The 27,766-nt window shown below is 38.2% G+C and overlaps 3 protein-coding genes across 6 annotated transcripts; 1 reads left to right on the plus strand and 2 right to left on the minus strand.

Annotated features, from left to right (window-relative positions):
- Positions 1-7,039: 7,039 nt before the first annotated feature.
- Positions 7,040-11,696, plus strand: zfand5a (zinc finger, AN1-type domain 5a). Its single transcript, XM_056746987.1, has 6 exons — positions 7,040-7,216; positions 8,971-9,129; positions 9,445-9,544; positions 9,659-9,762; positions 10,193-10,318; positions 10,403-11,696. The coding sequence occupies exons 2-6, from the start codon at positions 8,973-8,975 to the stop codon at positions 10,549-10,551; spliced, it is 636 nt and encodes a 211-aa protein (XP_056602965.1). The 5' UTR covers positions 7,040-7,216; positions 8,971-8,972; the 3' UTR covers positions 10,552-11,696.
- Positions 11,697-15,892: 4,196 nt separating this feature from the next.
- On the minus strand, positions 15,893-24,291 carry gda (guanine deaminase). The gene is made up of 14 exons (XM_056745054.1): positions 23,109-24,291; positions 22,836-22,924; positions 22,502-22,673; positions 22,055-22,142; positions 21,543-21,648; positions 21,202-21,229; positions 20,746-20,853; positions 20,188-20,295; positions 17,190-17,287; positions 17,017-17,084; positions 16,749-16,895; positions 16,524-16,642; positions 16,318-16,345; positions 15,893-16,241 (listed from the first exon to the last, which is right to left on the minus strand). The coding sequence occupies exons 1-14, from the start codon at positions 23,232-23,234 to the stop codon at positions 16,174-16,176; spliced, it is 1,353 nt and encodes a 450-aa protein (XP_056601032.1). The 5' UTR covers positions 23,235-24,291; the 3' UTR covers positions 15,893-16,173.
- A 659-nt stretch (positions 24,292-24,950) lies between these two features.
- On the minus strand, positions 24,951-27,730 carry c4h9orf85 (chromosome 4 C9orf85 homolog). 4 transcript variants are annotated; one of them, XM_056745060.1, is made up of 5 exons: positions 27,304-27,730; positions 27,097-27,211; positions 26,813-26,919; positions 26,588-26,701; positions 24,951-25,620 (listed from the first exon to the last, which is right to left on the minus strand). In XM_056745060.1, exons 3-5 carry the CDS (start codon positions 26,866-26,868, stop codon positions 25,446-25,448), a joined length of 345 nt encoding a protein of 114 aa, XP_056601038.1. In that variant the 5' UTR covers positions 26,869-26,919; positions 27,097-27,211; positions 27,304-27,730; the 3' UTR covers positions 24,951-25,445. The 4 variants fall into 4 exon arrangements, with proteins under 4 accessions (XP_056601038.1, XP_056601037.1, XP_056601035.1 ...); XM_056745059.1 differs by having other exon boundaries at positions 27,097-27,216; XM_056745057.1 differs by lacking the exon at positions 27,097-27,211.
- Positions 27,731-27,766: the final 36 nt, after the last annotated feature.

Here is a 27,766-nt window from a genome sequence, read left to right on the forward strand (position 1 = left end):
TTACAAGAAAAGCATTCCATTGGCATAATCATGCTTCACAATGGAAAGTGTGGATGGGCCTTTTAATTAAACTGAGAAAACGCATCGCAAAGCTGCTGTATTCCTTTTAATTGTTTACTTTTATCAAAAGCATATAGCCCTATTGAAAAGGAACAGAAGAAGAGTGACATTTGACGCCTGGATCGCACTCATACTAATCACATTCAGGCAAAAAAGTACATTCCTATTTAGCCTTCGTTAAGTAAGTACTTACTAAAATTGAGTACCTACTCATTGAGTATGCCATTTCGGATTCAGCCAAAGAGAATGTGAAGCTGACGTTACGGCCTTTGTTGCATGTTGCAGTGGCGCCGCCATCTTGGGAAGATCTTGTCGACCTTTCTTATGCTATTAAATTAAGTGTCATTATCATGTGTACATCACGCACATTGTGTGTACATTTGCTGCTGTATAGTTATAAGTAAATTATGTTTCATTATCATGTGTACACTACGCACATTGTGTACATTTGCTACTGTGTAGTTACAATTTAATTATGTGTCATTAGTTATATTATGGTCTAACACTTGTACAGAAATGTTTACTGTGTAAATGTGTACAAGAAATGTCTATGGTAAATTATTGTATTTCTTTGTTACTTGTAATCTGTCATACTGCCATGTTGGTTGGAACTGCTCCCAAGTTTTTCACCTACTCTAGCACTTGTGTTTATGGTTGAGTCACAATAAAGGGATTTCATTTTAACTCGAAAGTGAAAGAAGCAAGGGATATTCCTGATGACTCAGTGTAATGCAATTGCAAGACCGACCTTCCATGGTTATATTTCCTAATCAAACAAGAAAAACAGAACGCTGCATTGAACGCACAAGCAGCCATCCTCCCAAGATGGCGCAACATTCAAAGCTCTAAAGTCCGGCTATAGAGAGAGAGAGCTCCCATAGGCTTGAGATTCTATCTATGTAGATCCACTAGGGTGTGCTAGCACCGCAAGGAGCTGGATTGTTTTCATGGACTAAATTTAGAAGAATCGTTTGGGAAATCCGTCTTCAAATCGTACCTAACCTACTTGAACATCTTTGATCAGCAACATGAGAGTGAGAAGAATCTCCTCCGATTGTTTCTTGTTATTTCCTCTTAAGAAAGTTTTACAGAAGTGCTAACAGTGCCAAACAGTTAATCACCCTGATAAAAAATATAGAAACTAGCACAGATTAGATAGTTGAATAAAGGTACTATGTATAGTCTCTGGGGGTGTCTACTGGTATGCATTTGGGTTGTATTGGAGGGATATAATCTAGTGGATGGGAACCACAGTAGTTTAAATTATATTTGTCATGTGTACAGATGTCAGTGACACTGAGTACATTGAAATGATTTATGTGAGGTGTAGTTGTAACTGATGTGAATAATTTATTGACTTATTTTAATTTGCTTTCTTTCTCTTTTTATATTGAATGTTTTTATATGCTGTTCATACTCTTATAAATTCTATGTGTTTCATAATAAGAATAGGTTAATGATCTCCACTATTATTGGTTGCAAGTTAAAAGCAGTGGCGGAGCCAGAGGGCTAGTTGGGGTGGCAATTGCCACCCCAGACGAAGTCCTTGCCACCCCTGTTGCCACCCCGCTGAAAACATTACACTGTTAGATTTTTACGAACATTTCCCAAATCTCCCAGCGGACGTGAATGCATCCTTACGCAGCACGCACAAGCGTGCAGCCGCAGCGTGCTATTGCTGCTACACTTTTCATTGGTTAAGCTGACACGCAGCACTTTCGTGACGTGCTCCAAACGGCTCCAAAACAACGCCGACAGCACACGGGGTCGATGAAGAGCATTTTGCTGGTATGTACGGCTTTTATTGGTATTAAATTAAACGAAGTAGTGTTTTAACGGGAAGTAAGGGAGACGTTGCACTTTAGTGCTTGGCATTAATACTTCATGAGCATTACTAGTCGTGAAACTGACTTACTAATACTGTCACGCCTGCGTGAATATGCTTAAAACATGTCGTTAGCAAATGTTCAGCAACAATCACACACATTAGGTAGGCTTATTCATATTGGCACTAATCTTAGTATAACAGACCGTTGTCATGAAAAACAGAGCTTTGCCATGGACGCAGGATTCTAACCGTAGAGACTGAACGGACTATTTATTTAGCGGAAGCAATATAAATAGTTTTTAAATCAATATGTTGTGTCAAATTATTTATTTATTTGGTAGGTAGCCATGTAATAAGCGGGATAATGTATAGCGAGGTGGTTGTTATAGCGAATACAACCCCTTCAGGCTGATTTAAGATCCCTCCGCTTCACGCCGGGCTTATAAACATGTCGTTAGCAAATGTTCAGCAACAATCACACACATTAGGTAGGCTTATTCATATTGGCACTAATCTTAGTATAACAGACCGTTGTCATGAAAAACAGAGCTTTGCCATGGACGCAGGATTCTAACCGTAGAGACTGAACGGACTATTTATTTAGCGGAAGCAATATAAATAGTTTTTAAATCAATATGTTGTGTCAAATTATTTATTTATTTGGTAGGTAGCCATGTAATAAGCGGGATAATGTATAGCGAGGTGGTTGTTATAGCGAATACAACCCCTTCAGGCTGATTTAAGATCCCTCCGCTTCACGCCGGGCTTATAAACAGCCTGTCGGTGTTTTATTCGCTATAACAACCGCCTCGCTATACACTATCCCTTACTTAACATAACATGTCTAGATGTCTTTAAGCAATTTTCCTTGTGTTGTCAAATAGGCTAGACCTCAATATACTCAGATTTTGTCGTCATGTATTACTTTAGTATTTGTATTATTAGTAACGGTGTACTCATGGTAATTAATAACAAGCAAATTGTTCCAAATTATGGTTTCTTCATGAGGTGTGTAAAACATTTTGCTTCATCTCACCAGAACCGCAGAATTATGCTGTTCTGAATCTGAATGTTTGTATTTGTGAACTTGGTGGTGCCATACCATGGGTAGATGCAGGTTATACCTGGTACAACTATTGAAGTTTATCATTAGAGTCAGTGTTAAAGGGCTCTATGTTTTTTGTTGTATTGTTGTTCTACTATTATTCTTGTAGTACATGTTTAAATGTGTACAACTGCCTACTCCTGCCTTGTTTTGACAGGTCCAAGTTTACCTCAGTTTTTTCTCTTGGACTTGATTAGTCCAAGGAGCACTTTGAATACTTGTTGTTCTATTTTTGCTGTATACTTAATACATATATAATTGTGTACATTTTGGAAAATAAACAACTTTAATCTATATACATTTTGTGGAAAATAATTTATTTTTACCTTGACACCCCTTTGCCACCCCTGTTTTTAAAGTGTAGCTCCGCCACTGGTTAAAAGAATATAACGTTAAAGTTGCAGAACTTTTCTTTGGGAGTTTGTCTGGGGAGGGAATGATATCAGTGGAACACATCAGGGGTTTCCATGCGAGCGAAGTGCGATAGCCTCAGTTTATTTGTGTGCGAGGTTGGTGAGCATCTGTACTACTCGGCTCTACCGTAAATGACTTTATGATGTGTGCCAGAGAGGGAGAAGCTGTCGCCTGTTGATCCACTGATTATTTCTCCTTATTATAGATTAAGTAAAAGGAACTGCTGGAATCTCATCAACGAATGGTCGAGTGGTCTCTGTCAGTGTGTGTGTGTGTGCGCGTGCGTGTGTAAGGGGTGACCAGTCCAGACACGCTACACAGGCAGTCTACAGCGCTACAATACAATTTAATAGACAATAAGATAATAGAGAAAAGAATATCAATTAGGTGATGAAGAAATATTTAATAATATTTAAAAACAATTTACATGTATTGGTGGAGAAACACAAGTATTTACAGTATACAGTAAGTAAACAAATTTGTGAATGTGTGGAGAAACTCAAATATTTACAGTATAATTTAACAAATGTGTGATTGTGTGGGCGGTGTACATTTGGTTATTAAAAGTGCAGGTGCTAAAAAGATTGTGGAAATTTGCATGGAGTATATGGTTACACAATATTAATGTATGTGAAAAGTGTGCAAGTATAGTGCAACGATAAATTAAAATACTCACAATCTTTTGCATAGACTGTGGACTATGGACAGTCTATGATGTGGAAGGCTGTGGGAATAATAAAGTATTTGTGTAGGTTGCATTTCAGTTTATTAAGGGTTTGGATGGCCTGTAGGTAGCCTGCTGGTTATTGACTGGATGCTCCTGTAACGTCTGCCTGATGGCAGTTTGGAGAAAAGGCTGGGTGACTGGGGACAGTAATGATCCTTGCTCTTACAACTCTCTGAAGGACCTCCTGGAACAAGGCTCAAAATACACAACATAAAATAATTTTGTAATGGTTCTAATGATAAAAAGCTGATTTTGTTTTGATAAATTATTTTTTTTCCAGAAGACCGCATCTGAGTCCATTGTGCGATAATGGTAAATTTGCTAAGAGCTGGCACTGTTCATTTGTAAGTATCTCATATATCTCTCCCAATGAAGTATGTGGCTTTTTTTAGCCACAACTTCTAACATCTTCGATGCTTTCATCAAAACCACCCTCAGGTAATGGTATAAGCCGATGACAGGACCATGAGCGGCATTCCAATACACTGAAGAATCCCATAGTCAGGATATTTAATACAATTTGGTCGGATAAAAGATATATTTATAGAAGGGCTGGTGTCATATTACTCTTGCATTTTCAATCAGGCTGTCTCAGAACAGCCCATACTAGAAAATAAGAGAGGGTAAAAGTATTTTTGTGTGATTCATTGCCCTTTTCCATTCTTCTATCCGATGTGTTTTGCTCATGGCGGTGATGAAACACATGTGACAGGGACATTTTAGAACTGGGCCTTTGATTTCATAGTTAATGTCTGTTGCATGTTGATGATAAAGGGCTAAATATCTTCACACTCAGGTAGAGGTATATACATTGTAATTGTATATGGCATCAGGATAGGACTTACAGTGCCAACTAGTCTTTGACTGAGCATCATCGATATGATGATCTGAATTAATAAAAAACATCATAAACATACAAAGTTCATAAAGATGTACATTTTGCTTCAAATCCTGGCCTTACTTAATATTTTTGAGTAAGTTAACTAAACTGGGAGTGTTACATGACTAAAAGCGTACTTGAAACAACAAGGTCAGCAAGAAGCTGTCAAAATAAAATAAGATAACTGATGGGTTAATAAAAGCAAGTCACAAGAGTAAAGTTGAGCAAAGTACTTTGATTAACAAATGTGTTTGGCAGTCTAACAGGTTTCACTTATGGTAACACCTCAAGAAGAATAAACAGGTTATATGTTGTTTTGAGTATACAGTAGGTGTATACATTATAGTTTATCACTGCCTTAAATAAAGACATGTTTACTTTACACTTTTAGTGAGGATGTTGTAGGGTATAGCTTTTTTATCTCAATCTGACGGTCGGTGTTATGATTCAACACTTTACGACAAGCAAACCAATGTCACAAGCAGCTGTTACAACTCATCTTTACAACACAGTTGGCAACAAAGGGAACACTAAGGAAAAGGAGCAGGAACTCTAAGGAAAAAGAGCAGGGTATAACAAACACTAAAAGATAATGATTTGTGTTTTCACAATAACAGCTCTGCATACAGTTCAGAGATATCTACTGGTAGCCTGTAATCTTTCCTATTCGTTTTAATTGGTAAGAGGTTTAAGTACAGTATAAAGCTTAAAATGAAAGGAAAAATCAATAAATACCCTCATTCACTTATGTCTTAACTCACTTTGACTGTCTGCTTGTTTACTTCTCAGAAATGATGAGTACGGCAGAACATTTTACGGATCCATTTACCACAAAAATATTACCTAAATCTCATACTTATTAGATGTATAAACAGTAGCTGAAAAATTACATTGTTTTTGCATAATATAGTTGCAATGAAGAGTCCCAGAAAAATGCAAACAAGGCAGCAATTATTACTATTATATATTGCAACCAAAAATGTGCTTCATTTTCTTGTGTGTCGTGGGCAAGGAACTCAATTTAGGCAACAACACACCAACATGCAGTATTGGGGGAATGGCTTAATCTATAGCACAGCATGTTTTACCCTTAAACTACTGTTTTTCAAGGCAAAACATGCTATATTAAGCCAGTCCCTTGCACAGCATGTTTGCAAACACAATAACACGTTCAAGCACACACAAACATAAGCCTGACAAATTGAACTCAAGCTGGTTCAGACATGTTTATTTTCCTTAAATTTCCAGTTTTATGTATACCTTTTCTCCACTTTAACCCTCTTTTCTTACAAGCAGATGAATTCTGCCCTTGCTTGAGTGCAAAGCAACCCCTGAGTTGGGTTACACTAGCGAAAGTAATCTGTCTCACCAAACAAGCCTCATGGGTTCTTACAGTTTACACGAGGAGTATCCCACTGACATGAAGCTATGTGTGTAGTGTAAAACAGATGAGAGCCGTGAACATCTCCAAGAGCAGAGGTTACAAAATAAACAGGAGCCATATTACAAAAACGTCCTATCTTAAGTTTTAAGTTCTATGTTAGGATCTGCCATGTTCAATGTAACTAAATAGGTAGGATAGTATTTAAAGCTAGGATGTTTCTATAATAGGATCTGCAGTTCAGAGCTTGAAATTTCTCAAAAGTTCCAGAATTACTACAGTAAAAAATACAGCTAGAATGGGATGAAGCATTGGGTATCAAAATACCAATGGTTTAGTGTATAGTACCAATGTATAGTAGCCTCACTATATTAAAAATGTACTTTAAACATTTGCTAATTGTAAAGTCTAAAAATACGTAAGTTTATCAGAACAATATTCAGGTTCTGAAAATGTTTAAATTACTCAAGCATACTTTGTTTATGTCTAGTAGCCTGGGAACTAGAAACAAGAAGGTATGATTTCGTCATCAATGTAGGTAGAAAACAGTCTAGAAAATTGTGCCCCTTTGACCACCACCCCGCCCCCGAGCCTCGAATGACCAATAAAGACCTGACGCCTGCAGTGACGCACTTAGCCACTCCCCTTTACTAAAGAAGGAAACAAACAGTGAAAGAAGAGAGCTCGGGAAAAGGACGGGAGAAAATTCACTTATTTATCTCACTGACACGGTCGTCTAGCGGAACACCAATTCCCATTTAAAGAGATCCTGTTCCTTAAACTACATCAATCGACCGACTACTCTCAAAAAAGTCCTCAAGGTAAGCGTTTAAAGGTGGTTAAAACGTTTTCATCTCATCCGAGCGATAATCTCGAGAGGTTCGGCGTTGTGATCGCCGAAGGACTGATTGACCCCGAAAAAAGAAACGATTAATCATTACAGATCCAGGACGTGACATCGTGTTTTACCGCTCGCTTTGATGTCTAGCGTGAGGGATATTCCTAGTATCGAGTGCTTTTTGTTGGAATGGTTGGTCGTAAAAAAAAACTAAGTGACCCAAGTTGTGAGCAGCACCTTTATGAACATCACAAGCCCCGGAACGTGACTCGGCTGGGCACGGCAGGAAGACACGAACGAAAGCCCACTCGATCTTTCATTTTGTATCGATCTAAAGTCGCTTAGTTGATGGTATATTCGCTTTATGTTTTTTTTTTTTCCATGCGTGGCTTTTTCGACCAAACGGATTATCTTCACTGTGTTGTTGGTTGTTTATTGGTCAACGGTGGTCGGGTAATTTCAAGGAAATGTCGTTTAGTTCTCGCGTTTTTCTTGGCGTGGCTGGCAAATTAGTCGTTCAAACGGCTTGCTAATCCAGTTAGCTTTTTGTTTCGGGTTTGTTCAAAGGATATACTTGTCTGTCTGGGGAGGAAATCCTATGGCAAAAGGACAAAGAGGGAAGATTAAACAAAGGCTGGTATTATGCTTTGTTGTCGCGACGTTTGATTTGGACTTGTCATGATATTTTGCCATCCTTGGCTTCTGCTGACGGTTGATGTTCGTTCTGTACCTCAAAACGGTTTCGTTTTTCTATGGCATACAGTCTCGCCAGACCTTGTAAGCTATCTTCCTAGACAGCAGCAGTTTAGATGCCCAAAACTGATGCGAAGGTTTACTTGGTTTAAGCCACTTTTAACATCCGAGATATGTAACGTAAGACTGTTAAATAACCAGCTGTACTCGGTAAAATACTGTATAAAGTCGCAATTCATTGCTATTTCCGCGAGCATAGAGTAGCTCATCATTGTCGGTGAATCATTATTGATCTGTGTTGTCTGTCAGCTGGTGCGTCTGTCTTCACGCGCATAAGTGAACACCTAAACTACCAAACACAATTCTGTACTTCTGTTTTTCCCCCAAAATTACCATGCTGTCTACGTAGAAGACATAAGCTGCTTGTAACACATCGCCTTTCTACTCTTGAAACAGCATGTCACGTTTAACACCCCCATTCGTTTCGTTAGTCACAGCTAGATTTGAGAGCTCGAGACATGCTGCTTTATATATAGCCTTGCTTTCGTTTCATTCGTTCCATATAGTCAAAGGACACTCAGAGAGTGGAATAAAAAGAGGGTTTAATTTGGTTTAAATGCGGATACGAGGGATCTCGAACCCTGCTCCTGGTGAGCTACCGACCTGTGGACTTCCGTCCAACCCCGCTTCAGCACACCTGTTTGTAATTATCAAGCAACCCTCAACACTTTTATTAGATGGTTCAGGTGTGTTTGATTGGGGCTGGAACGGAAGTCTTCTGGATGGTAGCTCACCAGGAGTAGGGCTGGAGACCCCTGGAATAGACCCTCGGTCAGTCTGTTGACTTCACTGTAGATAAACTGTCCTGATGGGGGTTAAGCTTGGCTGTCTTTTATTTTGCCTGATTTAAAAACGAGGCCTTTTAATTATAGGGGTGGTGGGAGACCTTGGACAAGTTTAAACCCTGTGCTGTGCATGTGCGCCACACGAATGCTGTCATTGTTAACAAGACTACTATTGTTTTGTTTCTCTGTGATATATTAGCAATGGCCCAAGAGACGAACCAGAGCCCTGTGCCTATGCTGTGTACCACAGGCTGTGGTTTCTTTGGCAACCCTAGGAATAATGGCATGTGCTCCGTGTGTTATAAAGATCACCTGAACAGACAACAAAGCAGTGATCGTAGTCCCATGAGCCCCCTGGGTAAGTCAAACTGAAACATTAAGTTGTTGTCTTATCAAATGTATAGGATTATCTGTGGTTACAGGCTATACAAATAACATCATTCATTAAAGCTCAAAGGGACTGTGATGTTAAGGTGACTACAGCAATAACCAACATCTCAGAATTGTTTTCAGAATAAATATTTTCTTACCATCTTTAAGGTGGAGCTAGATCTTCCCTGAAGTTGTGATTATAAAGTGAACTTGTTCGGCAGGCAGGCCTGTTTTGTATACTGTAGCACAGCTGCACCTGTGCAACATTTGTGATTGTTTTTTTGTTGTTGTGTTGGACCAGCTGGCAGCAACTCAGCAGAAGCCTCTGCTATACAGAGACTAGAAGCCAGTATAAACAAAGCAGAACCCTCACCTTCTCCCAGCACATGTGCCATGAGAGAGTGAGTACCTCACATGTGACTTAAAATTAAGATTGGGTGCTTTTTGCAGGTGTTTCGATCTGTTTTCAGGTAAGACCGATGTTGTACTTAAACCCTACCTGTGTGTTTTTGCAGATGTATTCCTTCAACTTCCTTACCAGTAACACAACAGATGACAGAAATGAGTATTTCTAGAGAGGAGAAGATCTTGTCTCCTAACGCTGAGGCTGCCGGACCAGGTAATTATTAGCAATAATCGATACATTACATTTCAAGGTAGACATATCATGCATGAGCACCTTATTTGTCATCTTTAAGGGAAACATTTTAAAAAGCCTGATTAAGTTTTAATTCTGATGAGCTGCTGTATGTTTATGTGCCAAGTGTTTAAATATGCCTTCATCATTCTAGGGGATCTTACTTACCCATTCTTTACATTCTTTGTCAGCACAAACCCAAGAACTAACAAAGCATACTTTAGGCCCGCTCCAGCTTTAATTTGGCTTGGTTACAGATAATAGTCTTTAAAGTTAATGCAGTGGTAAAAACTTGAGTGCTTGAGCCATGTAAATTTGCGACTTTACTCATCTGGCTTTTAACCCTCTAACTCACACTGCAGACAGCTGTTGTAGATGTTTGTTTTTATTTTCATCTCTATTTTTCCTACAGTTATATCACAGCCCACCTCCTCCTATTCCCCTGTTCCTCAGTGCAGCGATGAGGGCAAGAGCCCAGACTCCTCGAAACCTAAGAAAAATAGATGCTTTATCTGCCGTAAGAGAGTAGGACTAACAGGTAAGACTCATTCAGTTATTAATGGGATGCATTTGTGTGTTTAGGATTGCGAGGACGGGACTCATCTTCGGTGTTGTATTGCAGGATTTGACTGTCGATGTGGAAATCTGTTTTGTGGAATTCACCGGTACTCGGACAAGCACAACTGCACATATGATTACAAGGCAGAAGCCGCTGCTAAAATTCGTAAGGAGAATCCTGTAGTGGTGGCCGATAAGATCCAGAGAATATAAGCTTTTTGCCATCTCAACTGGCAATGTGAACAGAACACTGGTGGATTAAACGAATGACTTGGAAAAACGGACTTGTGTTTTTCTCTCACCTTACGAAGAAAAAGAGGACTGAACCATCTGAGGCTCATGCATGAACGATCTTACAGATATTGCTTTTGTGATAGGTATTCATTTCCTTCTTTCCGTTTTGATTTCTCTCCTCTGTGGTGTTTTTACGTTAGTTATCCATATATATTCATTCATTTCCTAAAGCGTAGATTCTGTTTGTTTTTACCTGTTCCCACCCTCACACAATGGGAGTGGCTGATGTTCAGTGCCAAATTGTGGCACATTCTGAAGAAGCCTTGTGTACGTAGTTTCAGCCTTAGACTTGAGTGACGTTAAACTTCCAAGAGGTGTGTCAAAGCTCGACGTAACTTACCTGATGTGTGCTGCATGTGTTAGTATTTCAGTACAGTTTGTTTTAAAAATATCAGTTGGTGGACCCAAAGGCGAGATTATAAAGTGGGGCTCCTCGATCATCATTGCCGTTTATTTAGCATTTGTTTAAAATGTGAACTTTCTACTGTGATGTCACACCCTTTTTATACATCAAAGGTAATTTATTTTAAGTCCTCTGTTCCCAAGTTGTCAAACCAATAACTTTTAATTTATCAAAAGTACATTTTCGAGTTTTGATGATGGTTGCTCAATGTTATCAGTACTGAAAGGTTTGTGAGTTTTGACCTTTTAAGTAGACTATGAGATGGCAAAGTCTGTTTTGTGTGAGTGCTTTTGTGTGAAGGGAAATTTGTACAAGTCTTTCCTGTTTGTGAGATGAACTAACCATCCACAGTGCATTTGAAACACCGCAATAGTATAAGCAGTATGTCAGATTTGAGTGTGAAGCTTTTTGTTTTGAAATGCACCTGTCTGTCGTGTGTCTGCATATGCAAGCGAGTTTGAGTGCATGTGTTGTATATAATGAGTGAGGTTTCCTTGAGAGCTGTATCTGATCAGAGTATGTTCCTGGCTTCAGCCATTAGTTTTATGCAAATTTGTATGAAAAATCACCTTTACTATGTCCATATTTATGTATCGCATTTAATCCTTTTACTTGGCATTAAAGAATATAGTATTGTAAATAAAAATATACAGAGAAAATATACAGACGTGTTGTTCTATCCATTTGTTACGCCAACAAGTGCATAGGTAAATGCCATCAGTGCGTCGCATACATTTTTTTATAATTGAGTGTTATTTAAAGAGTATATGCTGTCATATTTAACACATGAGATCTGAACGTTTCATTGCAGGGGGCACCAAAATCATTTTACAGATGTTGCATTTTTGCAAACCTGTCCCAGCTGCTGATGTATAAAATGACTTTTTGTCTATGTGGGAGCTGCCCTAACCTTTAGCTTTCAAGTGCTACCAAAGATGGCAGATTTGACAATCCCAGCCTGACTCAGTAACAGCTGTGGGAGGTGCATGCGGGTGTGTTCCCCCCCAAAGGAGTGAAAACAGGTGCTATAGTCAGGGTTGCCATTGGGAGGGGACTGGAAACATTGTCCCAGGCTCTGTGATGAGGGGGCCCGCTAAGATCCTCTTCAGTATAGGCTACTCATTTGGCCTGGGGACAAAGCGGCCCACTGTCTCAGGCACTGTGAATTTCATGGCCCAGGTTGTATTCCCTCAGTTTGACCCCTGTCACACTTTCCTCTTCATGTTTTCAGAACATTTTTGTGTTTCTATAAAGAAAATGTTTTTGTATCATTGGTTGGCACTGCCCGGTCTTTTTGTTATTGTCATACTATTGACTAGTCAGCATCTATGGCTCACTCTACTCTGAGGATGTTTACAGAGGGGGCTGGTCGTTAAGCCGGTTTCGGGTGATGACATCACAATGACGGGTGGTGACATATGCTGAGGGCAGATTACTACGCCACATTGTGTAGACAAAGCAGTCCGGGGGAGGGGCTAACTGAATAAAAAGAGGTTATATCAGGGAGTTCTGAGTGTAGGGGCATAGTTAAACAGGGAGGTGAGATTATTGAAAGACATTGGAATGACACGCTGTACAACTTTGTATCAGATACAAAAGTACATGATATACAAGCCAGTGTGACCTGTGGCCGAAACACAGCTTGTGGCAGAATTAAAAAGAGGACGTAGGAATTGTTCAGCAGATGGGTTATCACAAATGTTACGCATGTACTTTCACAATAATCCTTGTTGTGCAAGTCAGAGACTGTAAATTGGCTTCGATGTTGAGTTGAGGAGAAGAGAACATAGAGAGCATAACAGAAAATATGAAAATATATATTTGTCAAACTGAGATGGGAATGATCAAGTATACTTTTTATATTGTGTTTATATTGTATATGAACGATTGTTGTCTTTTTTTCAGTTAGAAAAAGTATTGAGTATAGTATACTTGCATTTAAATACTTATGTGATCTAAATGCTAAAGTATGTTTGAAAAATAACCCAAAAGAAAAAAAAATCTTCAAACTCAATTGAATTGCAATTCTTTTGACAAGAATATAAACATTAAAACATAAACGGAGCATTTACCTTTGTGTATTTAGCAGACACTTTTATCCAAAGACTTTCAAAGCAACGTTACATTGTTATTCACCATTGCAATCCCATTTTTAGAAAGTGAATGGGAATATAGAGGATAATGAGAATGGCTGGCCTGTTACAAATCTTAGCCACCAGATTATGACAGATGCACTGAACTAGCGCAGATCTCACACAATCCTTACCGACCTAACAATACCACACACAAACAAACACTCTCTGATCCAGTGAAATTCTCAGAACTTGTATTATTATCAGAACATTCTAGAATCACAGGCTTAGTCTCATTTTTTGGCTTTACTGGAAAGATATGTGTTGTTCCCTACTGTGTTTTATGTGCAGCCCACTAGGCTTTTGTCCCTTGAGGCGTAGTCAGGAAGATAGTCATCTGTAAAGTTAAAAGTAGAGTAAAACAACCCTAGAACTCGTTTCAAAACTGGGTGTGTCCACATGGGTCACAAAGCAGCTTCAGGGTAGATCATCGAGAAAGATAATCGAGTCAGAGAGATTAAATGGAGAAAGAGATTATGACAAATAGGGGAATCCCGTTGACTCACACAAGGTAGTCACCTACCCTCCAGCATCACTAATAATATTTGAAATTTGTGACGTCCTTGATGTGTTTTTTAGAGCTAATCTGGTTCTCATTACAAAAACTGGCATGCTTCAATTGTTCGGTCTATCCAGGAAACAAACTCCAGCCTTACAAATCTATTTCAACTGATTCAGCACTTTCATCACAGACGAAGAAATGACAAAAAGAGGGCGGGCTTTGGAAGAACGCGATTGCGTCATCACACCGAGACGCGCATATTTATAGCGGCTCCGCCTCCTTCACGTGCTCCCATCGCCTCTGTGTGGGAGACTCCGCCCCTTCATATGCGCGTTTCTCCCGTCCCGTCTCTGTGCCTCTTTGTTTGTCACTTATGTATTTATACGCTCTCCCGTCTGCGCTCTCTCTCTCTCTCTCTCTCTCTCTCTCTCAATTGTCTTTATTGACATGACAAAATAAAGCATTTGCAGCTGAGCTGTGTACAAATAGTGCAAGCATGTAAACAAACTTAAAGATAGATAACTATATTAATAAGATAAAATAAAATAAAATAAAGTGTGATGTATGTAGTGCAAAGTAAATTGGTCTCTCTCTCTCTCTCTCTCTCTCTCTCTCTCTCGCTCTCTCTCTCTCTGCCTTTAGGCAAAAAGCAAGAGCAAACAGTGTCCCATATGACTGCTGCATACTAAACGTGTTCAGTAGCTAGAAATAGAGCCAGAAAACGAAGGCAAATGCAGTGAATACAAATAAACAGGGAGCGTTCATGCGAAATAGCAATAGGCTATTGGTGTAGTCGATGTTTCTATTGTTGACAGTGTGTCTAGTGAAGGATTTGAGTCTGACGTCTATGTAGTATCATATTCTGTATCGTGGGCTCAGACACTACTTCACAAATAGACAGACTGTCTCACAAACAGTTCACACTTTAACCCTTTATTAACAGAATGTCTTAAACTATGAACATTGATATACATAAATAGTATGTATGTATGGGTAACATCGTGATAAACAATCACAACGATTGTGATCACAATAATAAAAATGAAATCTCATTAGTAAACAATTATGCATTAATATACAAATATCCTCTTGACTGATATTGTATGGCCAAATGAGCTGGATATGGTTAAATATGACTAAATGAGGCAAATCAGCGGTAATGGTTTTACTTAAATTACTAGAGTAATTTATGTAATTAATGCATTTTTAGCGAGAAGTGTACAGCTGAGCAATGCGTTAGCGCCCCCATGTGGTTCTCCAGTACCCCTTCTTGTATCATTTACATTTAGTCATTTAGTAGATGCTTTTATCCAAAACGGCTTACAAATTGGGTAAGCAATGGAAGCAATTGGGTCAAACATTAGGACAGCAAAAAGCATAAGAGCAATAAAAACATCTCTCACAAAGCCTACTACAGTGTACAGAGCCAAGTTTAGTTTATCTTCGCATGTTTTATTTATTTATTATTAGATATTGTAGAAAAGATATAGAAATGATCAGTCAGGTGCTGACGGATTAGTTTTTTTTTCAGCCGATTCTCAAAGCTGGCGACTGAATCTACTGATCTTGTAGCAGTAGGCAGATAATTTCACAAATGTGGAACCGATCCAGAGAAGTTCGTGAGAGTGATTTTTGACCTTTTTGGAATGGCACCACAAGACGTTGTTCGTTTGCAGAGGGTAAGGATCTGGCGGGTACATATATCTGCATAAGTGAATGAAGATAAGGGGGTGCCAAACCAATGGTGGTCTAGCAGGCTAGAGCCGAGTCTTGAATTTGATGCGAGCGATAGGGAGCCAATGTAATTCTCTTGCATTGGTTTTGTGTCCATACAATAGAAGTGAACGGGGTCCAGTAATGTTCGGTTACCAAGTTAATTTAAAATATCTTCATTTCATAAAGGTTTGAAATGACAATAGACGGGAGTGAATGATGACAGAATTTTCATTTTTGGGTGAATTTTTTACTTAAAGTAATATTGCTGCTCAAAGATATTCAAACTGTTTATCAACATACATATTACTGGCTGCTACCAAATTCAAGCATATGTTTCTTTTTGCATTTGGTGAGCACAGAGACAGTGTATAAAGAAATGTGATCGCACTTAACAGCTGTCATAAACAGTTACATAAGGAACAGGTGAGTTTGACACCTGATAAGTTTCAATGAGTGTTTGTCTGTGTATGTGTATGTGCAGTTTTTATTTTCACAGATGGACGACTGTAACCTTGAAATGTTATTTATTTATTTTCAGTAACAATTACTTGGTGAATTAAAGTTGATTCAACTAACACAAGTTCATGAAATGTTAAAAGTGAGAGAGATGTTCACTAAAGCAAGATGTTTAAAAATATTAGCTGAATAATATAATTATACAAGTGTTAATACCATCCACACCCTCCTTTGCTAAGCCAACCAAATCAATCCAAACACAACCCCCTCAAGCATTACATGTACGGTGACGACATGAATGGAATAACATCTAGAGGGATTCTAGGAAGTAACTATGTATTCCAAAATGGAACCACCCGTCTTCCAGCCACATAGACTTCAGTAATGTTTCGATCGTCACCTTTTGAAAACAAACATAGAGCTTTAGATAAATACCAAAACTATTTAGTTGATCAGATTTTAAGTGTTGAACTTACCTAAATTCAAAAACTTCTCCAAAATGACCTGGAAATGATTCAAAACAAATAATAAACAATCTTCTTTTATCATTCGTACATGCTTAAATTAAAAAAAAAATGTTATACAAAGCACAGTATTTGATTATGCTTGCTTATGCAACAAATGTATCCTTTCAGTTCAGGGATTTTTCAGAATCTCATCACAAGCGAATAAAAGCTCAAACCTTTGGGCCCTCTCCTGGAAACAAATCGATTGGTCCACCAGGAACGCAAACATTCACTCGTAGGGCATCAAAGTCCTTCCCCACTACAAAGTTTCCAATCTGATCATCCAATGAAAGGGCTTCAGGGAGTAAGCAAATAGTGAAAGAACAAACAGTCAGGTTTATATTTACAGTCATCTATGCTTTTGAAAATGTAAAGGGTTGATTAGAGGATGTAGAGTGTACCCTCACTGCCACCAAGTGTAGCCAGTCTGAAAACCTCCTCAAAGGTTAAAGTTTGATGGTCAGGGTCCTGGATGGTCAGAACTTTGGATGTGTCCAGAGCTCTTCGAATAGCATCTAATATGGATGGGGAATACCCTCCAGCCACATCTACAGATGGAAAAATCAATACACATGAGACAAGTTGATATCACTTTCAACTGTGTTAAACCAGTTACTCTGTGATATGGTATAGTATGGATTTAGCTGGGTTTACTCAAGTAAACCTCACCTGTCCCTAAACCCAATTTTACTTTGTGGTTCAGAACATTGCGCACATTTAGAATCCCACTGCAAATCCTTCAAGAGAACAAGAAGACAAAAAAGCACAAAAAATAAACATCCATTAGAATGCATTGGAGAGATCTAAATATTTATTGATGAGGGAAGGCAGGAGGTGTTTACGAAATGTTACTGTTGGGACAGTGAGAGATTGCCGATCCTCTTTCATGGAAGATTTTCAGTTCTTCATCAGTTAAGTAACAGCCATGTGCCATTACAGTCTGCAATAGCATCAACAATTATTAACATTATTAATGTTACTGCATTTGTCATTAATCACCTTTTAAATTTTAATACGACGATTGAAGAAAAAATTATAACAATATAAAAACTGGAATAGAAACAAATACAATATATAATAAATACAATTATATCTTCAACCTGTCCCTCGCCCAAGCAGTGGTTCCAGCATGTTTCAAATCCACCTCCATTGTGCCCATTCCAAAACATTCCAGCCCGACATGCCTGAATGACTACCGCCCTGTAGCACTCACACCCATTGTTATGAAGTGCTTTGAGCGGCTGGTCCTGTCACAACTAAAAGACTCTTTACCATCCACACTGGACCCATACCAATTTGCCCACCATAGCAACAGGAGCACAGATGATGCGGTGTCCATGGCGCTGCACTCCGTGCTCACACATCTGGATAATAAGGACACTTATGCATGCATGCTGTTTGTAGACTTCAGCTCTGAATTCAATACCGTCATCCCTTCCAAGCTAATCATCAAACTTGGAAACCTAGGCATTAACAATTCAACCTGCAACTGGATTATGGACTTCCTGACGAACAGGCCTCAGCTTGTTAGGTTAGGCCACATCTGCTCCACCACCATCACCCTCAACACTGGTGTACCACAGGGCTGCGTACTGAGCCCCTTTATCTACTCCCTTTTCACACTCGACTGCAGACCTGTGAATGGATCTAACTCCTTCATCAAGTTCGCAGACGATACAACAGTGATTGGTCTCATCAGCAACAACGATGAGACTGCTTACAGGGAGGAAGTACGGCACCTGGCCACATGATGCTCAAACAACAACCTGCTCCTTAACACCTCCAAGACAAAGGAGATCATAGTGGACTTCAGGAAGGCGAAGGGAGGCACACACGACCCCATCCACATTAACGGGATGGCTGTTGAACGTGTTTCCAGTTTTAAGTTCCTGGGGACCCATATTTCGGAGGACCTGTCCTGGAACACTAACACCTCATGCCTGGTCAAGAAGGCTCACCAGCGTCTCTTCTTTCTGAGGACACTGAAGAAGAACCAACTGTCTTCAACTATCCTGGTGAACTTCTATCGCTGCACGATAGAGAGCATCCTGACCAACTGTGTCACAGTCTGGTACGGGAACTGTTCTGTTGCTGAGCGCAAGGCACTGCAGCGGGTGGTGAAAACAGCCCAGCGCATCACAAGGACTACTCTCTCTTCCATTGAGGACATCCAAAAGAAACGCTGTCTGCGTCGAGCTCGCAGCATTCTCAAGGACTCCTCTCACCCCGCTCATAGACTGTTTACTCTCCTGCCTTCCGGCAGGCGCTTCAGGTGCCTCCGGACAAGAACCAGCAGACTAGGAAACAGCTTTTTTCCCAGAGCTGTTTCATTATTGAACTCTGCTCCCCACTGATTCCACTACCCCTCATAACTTTAACTTTAATGCTGCTATTACATTGTTTACATTGCACTACAGGGCTGCCATGCATGACTGAACTGTACACACCAGTACTTCATGTATCTGCTCTATCGGACTGTTTACACACACAGCATCATTTGCACTCTATACTGCTCACTTGCACACCAGGAATATTACACTGAATGCTCATTTGCACTAATGGACTACTCTCATAACTAGATTACCTCATCTAGTGCACTGTAACTTTCATAACTGCATTACCTCATCTATTGCACTATAACTTCAATAACCGCTTTAACTCATCTACTGCACTGTGACCTTAATAACCGCATTAACGCATCTACTGCACTGTAACTTCAATAACTGCATTAACTCATCTACTGCACTGTAACCTCAATAACTGCACTAACTCATCTACTGCACTGTAAATGTATAACTGCATCTACTCATGTATTGCACTATAACTTCAATAACTCATGTACTGCACTGTACCTTTAATAACCGCATCAACTCATCTACTGCACTGTAACTTTAATAGCTAATGTCTGTAACTAATGCACACTCAAATCACTTGCACTATTGTATAGTCTATATTGTTATCTGTTATAACCACCTGTACATTAATGTTCACAGTATAAAGCCTTCTGTCTATATTGTTCATAGTACATACCGACTGTCTTATTTTCATAGTACATGGCCATTGTATAGTATTTTCCTAATATTTTATTCTGTATTTATTCACACTGTATATCCTGCACTTGCTAATTGCACTTCTGGTTAGACCTAAACTACATTTCGTTACACTGTACTTGTATATGTGTAATGACAATAAAGTTGAATCTGATCATCTAATCTAATATAAAAGGCCTATAAATATTCAGACATAGATTTATTTATGTTATTGCCAACATGTCTTAATCAGGGTTGGTTTTGCATTTGGTCCTAGATGGTAAAGAAGAGCCTTTTCCACAGATAAATGACAATAATGTACCCATTATACTGAACTCTTTATACAAACTCATATCACATAGCACATGACTCCTTTCACTTGTTTCATTAATTTTTTTCAGACACAGAGGCATGGAAGCCAAATTCCCTGCATCCAAAGACCAAATGTGAATAGATCTCTAATGACATTTTTATTATAGTTGTTTGTATGTGATTATGTCAACTCTCACATTCAATACTCGAAATTTTACACCAGGCTTCTCTTCCTCTTTCTCTCCTTATTTTTTTTTAAATAAGTACAAAATGAAATAGTTGATTTGTTGTCGTGGGGGATATTGAAAAATTCAAAACAAATGCAATAATATATTTCATGCATCCCACTATATTAATATAAGTGATACATTAAGACAATGTGATTTCTAAAATAATTTATGTATTTGAAATGTAAATATAAAGGAAAGTGTAGAAAACTCTACAAAGCTCATATAAAAGCTTTAATAAGCTCATAAAGTTGAACTCACTTGCCACTTACCTTATTTGTGAGCAGGTTGTGCTTGAGGTAAACATCAGTGTAGGATTTGCAGTCTTGGAACAGTTTCTTCACAATGTCCACCTCCTGCTTGTTCTCACTGATATGACTCTGAAGGTATGAGAAAACATGTTATTTTCAGTGCTAGAATTTCTTGTATGTTAAGTTCCCACCCACAGTTTACCTTAAGGGTGATATGTGATGTTGATAATAAAACAATTTGTATATATATACATATATATATGTATATATAGTGTGCATGTATATATATATATATATATATATATATATATATATATTTACAAAAGAACATGGCAAAAATGTATTATAAATGTACAGATTCAATATCTTTATCTGGAATAATTAAAACTCATAATTAAAACAATAATCAAGGTTCAACACACCCATAATTGCCCAACCATTGCAAGAGAATTCAGAACATAAAGAGCTTAAAACATATACAATAATTATAATGCATTCATTATGAATTTAGCAACGTTGTTCATGCTTTGTAAATCCCTGTGTATAAATTTGCCTTTAATGTCCATCAAGAAAACAAACCTGAATGTGAAGGTTGTTGTTGCTGGCGATTTCACCCAATTCGCTGAGCAGCGATGCGGAACAGGATGGAGCAAATCGGGGCGTGACCACAGGCTTAACATGTGAATACTACAATAGTCCGACATTCCACAGTTTGTATTATTACATCGAAATGAAATGAATATTCTCAACACTACATCTCGACAATGTAAATCTTGTTAAGTAAAATATGTTTTAAGTAACAAATTCAACTATAAAAATCTATTGAATCTAAATTAATTGTTAATCTAGCAACTATTTCAAGACTAAATTCTCATCTTTCAGAAGCCATGTATGGTTGTGCTTAGGGCAGAACGTGTTTAAGTGTAAGTTTAGTAAAAGATTGTTGAAAGAACTGATTGTCAAGGCAGGCAGTGACAAACAGAACAGTAGCATGTTACTTTATCTTCTGCCAAATATATGAAAACCTTTATTTACCCCCTTTTTCAGAAGTTCTATGATGAAACTACAAAAGACAAAAGAAAACAGATGTAATAGAATTTCAAGTCCCCTCAAACTATTTGTACAGCACTTATAAAGTTCCACTTAATTTAAGGATTAAATTAAACCTATATTGGATTATTAAACATAAAAATGACTGACTTGCTTTAATAGAACAGTAAAAACAAGAATACACTTTTTTACACAAACATTGTACCAAAAAAATGAAATAATGTTTCACTAAACAATCTGTCAGCATGTGAAGATTATTTAAGGTATGCAGTATAACACACTTTATACATTATTCTGGGATAGTATTTGCAATTTACAAAACTCACCGATCTGTCTCTGCTTTACACTGGTCTTTGCTTTCCTTGTAATGCGGAACTGCAGAATTGCAGTCCATGCAAACTTTGCCCACTAAAGCTCGCTGGCCAAATGTATCTAGTAGAACATTTTGAAAAGAAATAGAGTGTCTCATAACCCACATTTCAGAGAATTTTAATTGATTGTTTATAGAGTGGTTTACATGAGAAAATGATTAAATGCAGTGAAAAGGTGACAGAAAAGAGATTTAGTTTGGCAGATCATGTTACCTTGCAGAGTGATAGGTCAGATAGCTCTTTAACTGTCTAGTTTATTACATATGACAGAGAAAGCTAACATAAACATATGTAGTTACTCAACAGATTGTCAGGAACATGGGTCAAGACAAGATTACATAAAGCAAGACAAACTCCAAAGGTTAAACCAAGGATGTTGAGTTTGTGTTTACATCTTTTGCCACTTGGATACAACCATCCAACCAATCACAGGGGAAATTTTCCCTATATGTGTTTTTGTGTTTTACCTGCAAGCTCCCCAAGCAGAAGAGATGCATCTGTGTGTATTGTGGCAAAGTAACAAGCAGTTGTGGTTCCATTCTTTAACGTTCTTCTCTATAGCATAAAACAAAACAGAAGTCAACTCAAATGAACTCCACTAATAAAAAAAAAATTCCACAAAATACAAAACAATTATCTTAATTAAATGCTTTTATTAAAATCATTTACATTTTAATGTATGGATTAAAGTAAAAGTCTGGTGCAGAACCCATGACTTAACCCATGTCCTTATATAAATGTTTCTCTAAGTTAACCTAATTTACATTGAGCTATTATCGTCCCGACTACATTTGCTTGTACATTAACAAGAGTCAGTTCAGGTTAGGTACCATTTGCATATTTCGGTCCTACAGTAACACCAAAATAATATTGCAATTTCTGCCAAATAATTTACTTAAAAAAAGTAAACTCACCACTACTTTGGTGTAGATGTTGTTGGCAAAATCCAGGTCTTCATATTGAGCTTCCACGGGGAATGTGTAAGTGTTAAGCCAGTCCAGTAGAGGCAAATCTAATGCAGTTCCAGTGTAGCTATACTGTGATGCATGAATGTGTGTATCAACCATTCCTGGCATAAGGAACTCACTGCACAGCAATACAGATCAATAAAACAATAACTTACACTTTGGCTATGTGAAAATTGTAGATACGGCAATTATGCAAGCTTGCACAAGCACATGGCTACTGTAAGCATTCTGATCAGCCTACTTTAAGACAAAGCTATGCAATTCAAAGAGAGATACTCACTATTGTCCAAGCTGTATTATTTCTGATGCGTCAAACCCCCGTATTTTTGCTAGGCTGTCGACATCTGGATCTTTTTCAATAAATGCAATCTGCTCGGAGAGAGAACACTCAATGTCATAGAATTACTTGTTGGTATTGAAATATTTTAACATGCGTTTCACGCTGAAAATTCTAATAGCCTATATTACAAATCTGTAACGTTTGAAGTGACTATAGGGTCGGCTCATTGCCAAATAATAGGCTATCACATAATATAAAATGTATCCAACTAACCTTCCCCTCATCGTTGACTCCTAGCACGCAGTTCTCCAGGATCTCTAGGGCTGCGCTTGGTGTGGAGTGCGCAAATGTTCCACTAAAGACGTGCGCAATGCGCGTGGTAGCGTCGTTCTGACTCATAACGGATGCAGATTTCAAATGCGAGTTTACTTGGTCTTTTATAGATCACATGAGAGTTGCAGAATTATTGCGAGGTGTATTGTCATAAACCGGTAATCATTACAACAGCTTTACCCGCGTCATGGAGTCTGTCCAGTCACACGCTTGTGCGCCATCGGGAGTTGTAACTGGTGGACACAATTGCAGCCTTGCTCTGAACATATGAAGACTTTAAGACAATAACTAACATGTCTTTTAGATGTATCATAGTTCATGTTGTTACGCACTTTATTGGATGTGCGTTGTCACGGTGTCAGCAACAGCAGGTGTCTCCCGCTATAGGAGACTATCATTAATAATGAAATATAGGATCAAAATAATAAGCAAGTTATGTGTTATTTATATGATATATACCCCGAACTGAACCAATTTATTTGAATCAAATCAGCATTCAAGATTCACCCAGCTGTTGCCTGATTATTTACAAACCCCAATTCCAATGCAGTTGGGACATTGTGTAAAATGTAAATAAAAGCATACAGTGACTTGCACATTTTTTACCCATATTTAATTGAATGCACCACAAAGACAAGAAATCGAATATTCAAACTGATCAACTATATTGAGTTTTTTGCATTTTTTTGCTCATTTTGAATTTGATGCCTACAACACGTTCCAAAAGATCAATCTTGGCAACAAAACATTGGGAGTTGAGATTTGTTAAAAAAACACCTGAATCCATTAATGCAGAAAGGCACATAGAGGTTTTGGAGCAAAATATGCTGACATCCAAGCAACGTCTTTACCAACAAGACAATGCCAAGCCACAATCTGTACGTTTTACATCAGCGTGGCTTCGTAGGAAAAGAGTGCGTGTACTAAACCTCTCCCATTTAAAATGTGTGTCGCATTGTGAAGCGCAAAATAAGACAACGCAGACCTCGGACTGTTGAGCGAGTGAAGTCATGTTCATCAAGCAAGACAGGGAAAGAATTCCACCCACAAAGCTTCAACAATTGGTGTCCTCAGTTCCCAAACACTTAAGTGTTGTTTAAAGGAAAGGTGACGTAACACAGTGGTAAAAATACCCCTGTCCCAGATCTTTTAGAATGTATTGCAGGCAACAAATCCAAAATGAGTGAATATTTGCAAAAATATGGGTCAAAAAGAATTCACTGAATTCTGCTTTTAGTTTCATTTTACACAATGACCATACTTCATTGGAATTTGTATAATTTTCATGTTATAATTGCAATCATCAGGAATTGTCATACAAATACCAGGTTGTGAAGACCATAGACTACCACAAAGGGCTATAAATTGAAACAAAGAAAAACTGTAAATTGTCTTTCCTACTTTCTTCTTGTGGAATTACTAAAGGGATAGTCCAGCCAAATATGAAAATTCTGTCATGAATTACTAACCCTCAAGTTATGTAAAACCTAGTATTTGAAAACAAATAAAACCTTATATATTTGGGTCCATTGCTTAAAAAAATCACATCATGCACAACTTTGTTGCAGAAAGGCTAATTTGGATTATGTTCCTCAAACATCACGAGGTGAAATTTCCTTTAAAAACCAGACATTACATAACCGCAGCCTGTGTGACCATATACCAATTTTAAATACTGGTCAATCTTTCAATCGTCAAGTTTTTCTGCAGAGCCTGCAGATTTTTTTTTTGCTGCAAGTCTAGTGGCAGCAAAAGACAAGTTAAAAGTAGCCACTCATAGAATTATGCAAATGGAGTTTTTTAATAAACAAACTAGTAATTAGACTTTGTTTAGCATAATTCATCTTTTTTTAAATGGTTTAGGTTTATTAAAAGGACTCATTGCAAAAGCATTGCTGTGCTTTATATTTCTCATATTGCCATACTTTCAAAAGCAAAGGAGCAGCAGACTCGTATAACAGACACCTCATTAACACAGCCAGGCAATCCTTTATAACCACAGTTCATATAAATGCCAAATGCTTGTGCTGACAAGATCAGCTGATTTCACAACTAAGACTTATTGCGGCATGTGATGATTGTTCCAGTTTCTGCAACAACACGTGATAACAGATGCGTTTAAAAAAAAAAAAAAACAGTAACACCTACAGACACAATCTCTCCAGGGGCTCTACCTAATTAACAGTAGGTGAACAGGCGAGTACACGTCCAAGCACCAGCCTCCGGTTTAATCAGAAACAGTGTTTTTGGGCTCAGCTCTAATTGCATACAGAAGCTTTACTTTCCTTGTGCCTCTGTATCACTACTACAGTCACTATTGCCACAGCCAACATCGTCAAAATCTTCATCATCAACATCATCATCATCATCATCATCTTCCGTTTTTTCCTGCCCCTTTCCTTTATTTTGCCTACTGCCGTCCTCCTCTACTTCTTCCAGCTTCTGGTCAAGTCTATAGAAAAAACAACAAGCAGACATTTGTTGAATTCTGTTGCATGTTCATTTTATTAAATAAACAATTTGTTGAATGGGTCCTGTAGTTCAGGTCGCATTTAAAGTGGAGGTAACATGCTTTTTTATGCATTCAGACTTCTTTAAACTGTTGAACATGCTGGCTTCTCGTGCATAACTTGTTAAAAACCCATTTGGACGTTTGACGTAGTATTTCTGTACTTGATACACTCGCCCAGCACTTTTTGCATAAAGTCACCAAGAAACGGAAGTTACGATTAACTTTCTTTCCGTATTGTGACACATATCCGAGAGAAAAGGCTTCTGAAATGAGGAAAAAAAAAGTAGGGCGGGGATATGTTTTGGCCTTCCCTTTTTGATGGTTTGTTGTAAATTGGGCTAGGAGGGGAGGGGTAAACATGGCTGGCCATTAGACAGTCAGTATAGTTCTACCTCTTTTTTTATTGCTTACCACATGTGGTTAAGAGTTGTTGCTGAGAGAGGGAGAGGAGCCTAATGTTTTGATTAAAGATAACAAGTGCAAATAAATAAATAAAGGTGTGCACGGATAAATCATTTATAATAAATCACTGCAACACTGTGTAAAACACTTTTTCCTGTTTGATTTCATGGCGAGTTCAAGATCAAATAATTGGCCGAATTCATCTCAGTACAATCATGAAACCACAAGGGGTCTTTGCTAGGTGCATAAGAATTACATTTTTCATTTACATATCATGTCCACCAGGTGGTTCTTGTGCTACACTTATCCAATGGTCCATTATTCTTTTCCACACAATTTGTAAGGACAATTTACACTTTTTATTACCCCTGCACATTATGATGTTTATCATTTATCAAACCCATTCCCAAAATATGCGGTGTTGTTTCTTATATTTCATTACCTGTATTTTCTCTCCATCTATTATAACAACTCATCATTCAATATAAAGCCTGAAGTAACTTACGGAATGACAATCTCTTCCTTCTTCCCACATTTGGCACAAAGCTCCAACTTAATTGCACATGGCTTACATATGATATAATAGGCATCCTTTACAGTTTTCTGAAGACACTTTACGCTAGAAAAGGAGAGAAACAATGCTTTAAAGGGTACTGCTTGCATAGTCTGCTTTAAAGTGGATGAATTTTAGCTTTTTTGTAGCTATACAGCAAATTAACACTCATCTCACCATTTTCGTGGCTGTGAAAGGGGCTTGTATTTGTTGTATTTGACTTTCCACTCCATGACATCTTTGCAATGCTGGCAGAGACCATCATGAACCTTTGCTTTGGCTTTCTGTAAACAATGCATGCAAAACAACAATACATATATAAAATAAATGCCATAGAAGACACACTATCACAGGAAGCAGTGTAAATATGCACTAACACGACACAAAACCAGAGATGCCGAGTTCTGCAGCTGGAGATCAATTGTCCTACAAAGTTAAACTATAATCCCAATCGAACTCACCTGCTTGCTGTTTTCAATCAATTTTCAAAACTATCATAAGCTGTTTCAGGTATTTTGATTAGTGTTGATCCCAAATTTAGCAGGAACGTGACCCTCCAGAAGCGGGATCGGACACCTTTTCTAAACCAAAGGATCTTGATGACCAACCGCAAAGGTAATGTAATTCTAAATAATACGGTTTAACAGACACTTAAGCAGTATGCTTACCTTAACTTGAACGCTTGCACCATACTTATCGTTTCTAAAAGCAGTCGCGTTCTTGTGTTTTTGTCCTCGCGACCGGGAAACGTTTCCTTTTGGGTGCTCATTTCAATACGTGCTAAATTATGTTATAAATGAACAGTGACCCGATTTAAACGCCTAAATGGAGTAACCGCGTGGTTTCACACGTTACAACGACCATGGACGCAACCCGGAAATAGCGGAAGTAAACAGCAATTGGATAGCGCTAGTCAAAATCCAACGAAAATGACAAACCTCGCAAAACATAGCCAATGTCAACCAATGTGGGGTTTTGATAGTTTAATACTTAAAAAAATATTTTTCGATAAATGTATCATCATTCAACGTCATGCGTCCACAATAAAAAACATACACGAATCAACATTGTTATTGTGGTTTCGACATCGTCCGTGTGCAGTTAGGACACGTGTGATTGGTCGAGCAGCTC

Source organism: Triplophysa dalaica, chromosome 4 (assembly GCF_015846415.1).
Source record: "Triplophysa dalaica isolate WHDGS20190420 chromosome 4, ASM1584641v1, whole genome shotgun sequence".
Taxonomy (NCBI): Eukaryota; Metazoa; Chordata; class Actinopteri; order Cypriniformes; family Nemacheilidae; genus Triplophysa; species Triplophysa dalaica.

What these genes read in the sequence shown, in the direction of transcription:
- zfand5a (XM_056746987.1), top strand. Translation starts at nt 8,973, where the DNA reads ATGGCCCAAGAGACGAACCAGAGCCCTGTGCCTATGCTGTGTACCACA. An exon ending in AGCACATGTGCCATGAGAGA is followed by an intron (nt 9,545 to 9,658) that starts GTGAGTACCTCA and finishes GTGTTTTTGCAG; the next exon opens with ATGTATTCCTTCAACTTCCT. An exon ending in TAAGAGAGTAGGACTAACAG is followed by an intron (nt 10,319 to 10,402) that starts GTAAGACTCATT and finishes GTTGTATTGCAG; the next exon opens with GATTTGACTGTCGATGTGGA.
- gda (XM_056745054.1), bottom strand. Translation starts at nt 23,234, where the DNA reads ATGAGTCAGAACGACGCTACCACGCGCATTGCGCACGTCTTTAGTGGA. An exon ending in TAGAACTTCTGAAAAAGGGG is followed by an intron (nt 20,854 to 21,201) that starts GTAAATAAAGGT and finishes GGACTATTGTAG; the next exon opens with TATTCACATGTTAAGCCTGT. An exon ending in AAAATTGGGTTTAGGGACAG is followed by an intron (nt 16,896 to 17,016) that starts GTGAGGTTTACT and finishes TTCCATCTGTAG; the next exon opens with ATGTGGCTGGAGGGTATTCC.
- c4h9orf85 (XM_056745056.1), bottom strand. Translation starts at nt 26,934, where the DNA reads ATGCATTGTTTACAGAAAGCCAAAGCAAAGGTTCATGATGGTCTCTGC. An exon ending in CTTTCACAGCCACGAAAATG is followed by an intron (nt 26,702 to 26,812) that starts GTGAGATGAGTG and finishes CTCCTTTTCTAG; the next exon opens with CGTAAAGTGTCTTCAGAAAA. An exon ending in AAGGAAGAGATTGTCATTCC is followed by an intron (nt 25,621 to 26,587) that starts GTAAGTTACTTC and finishes TTTTTTCTATAG; the next exon opens with ACTTGACCAGAAGCTGGAAG.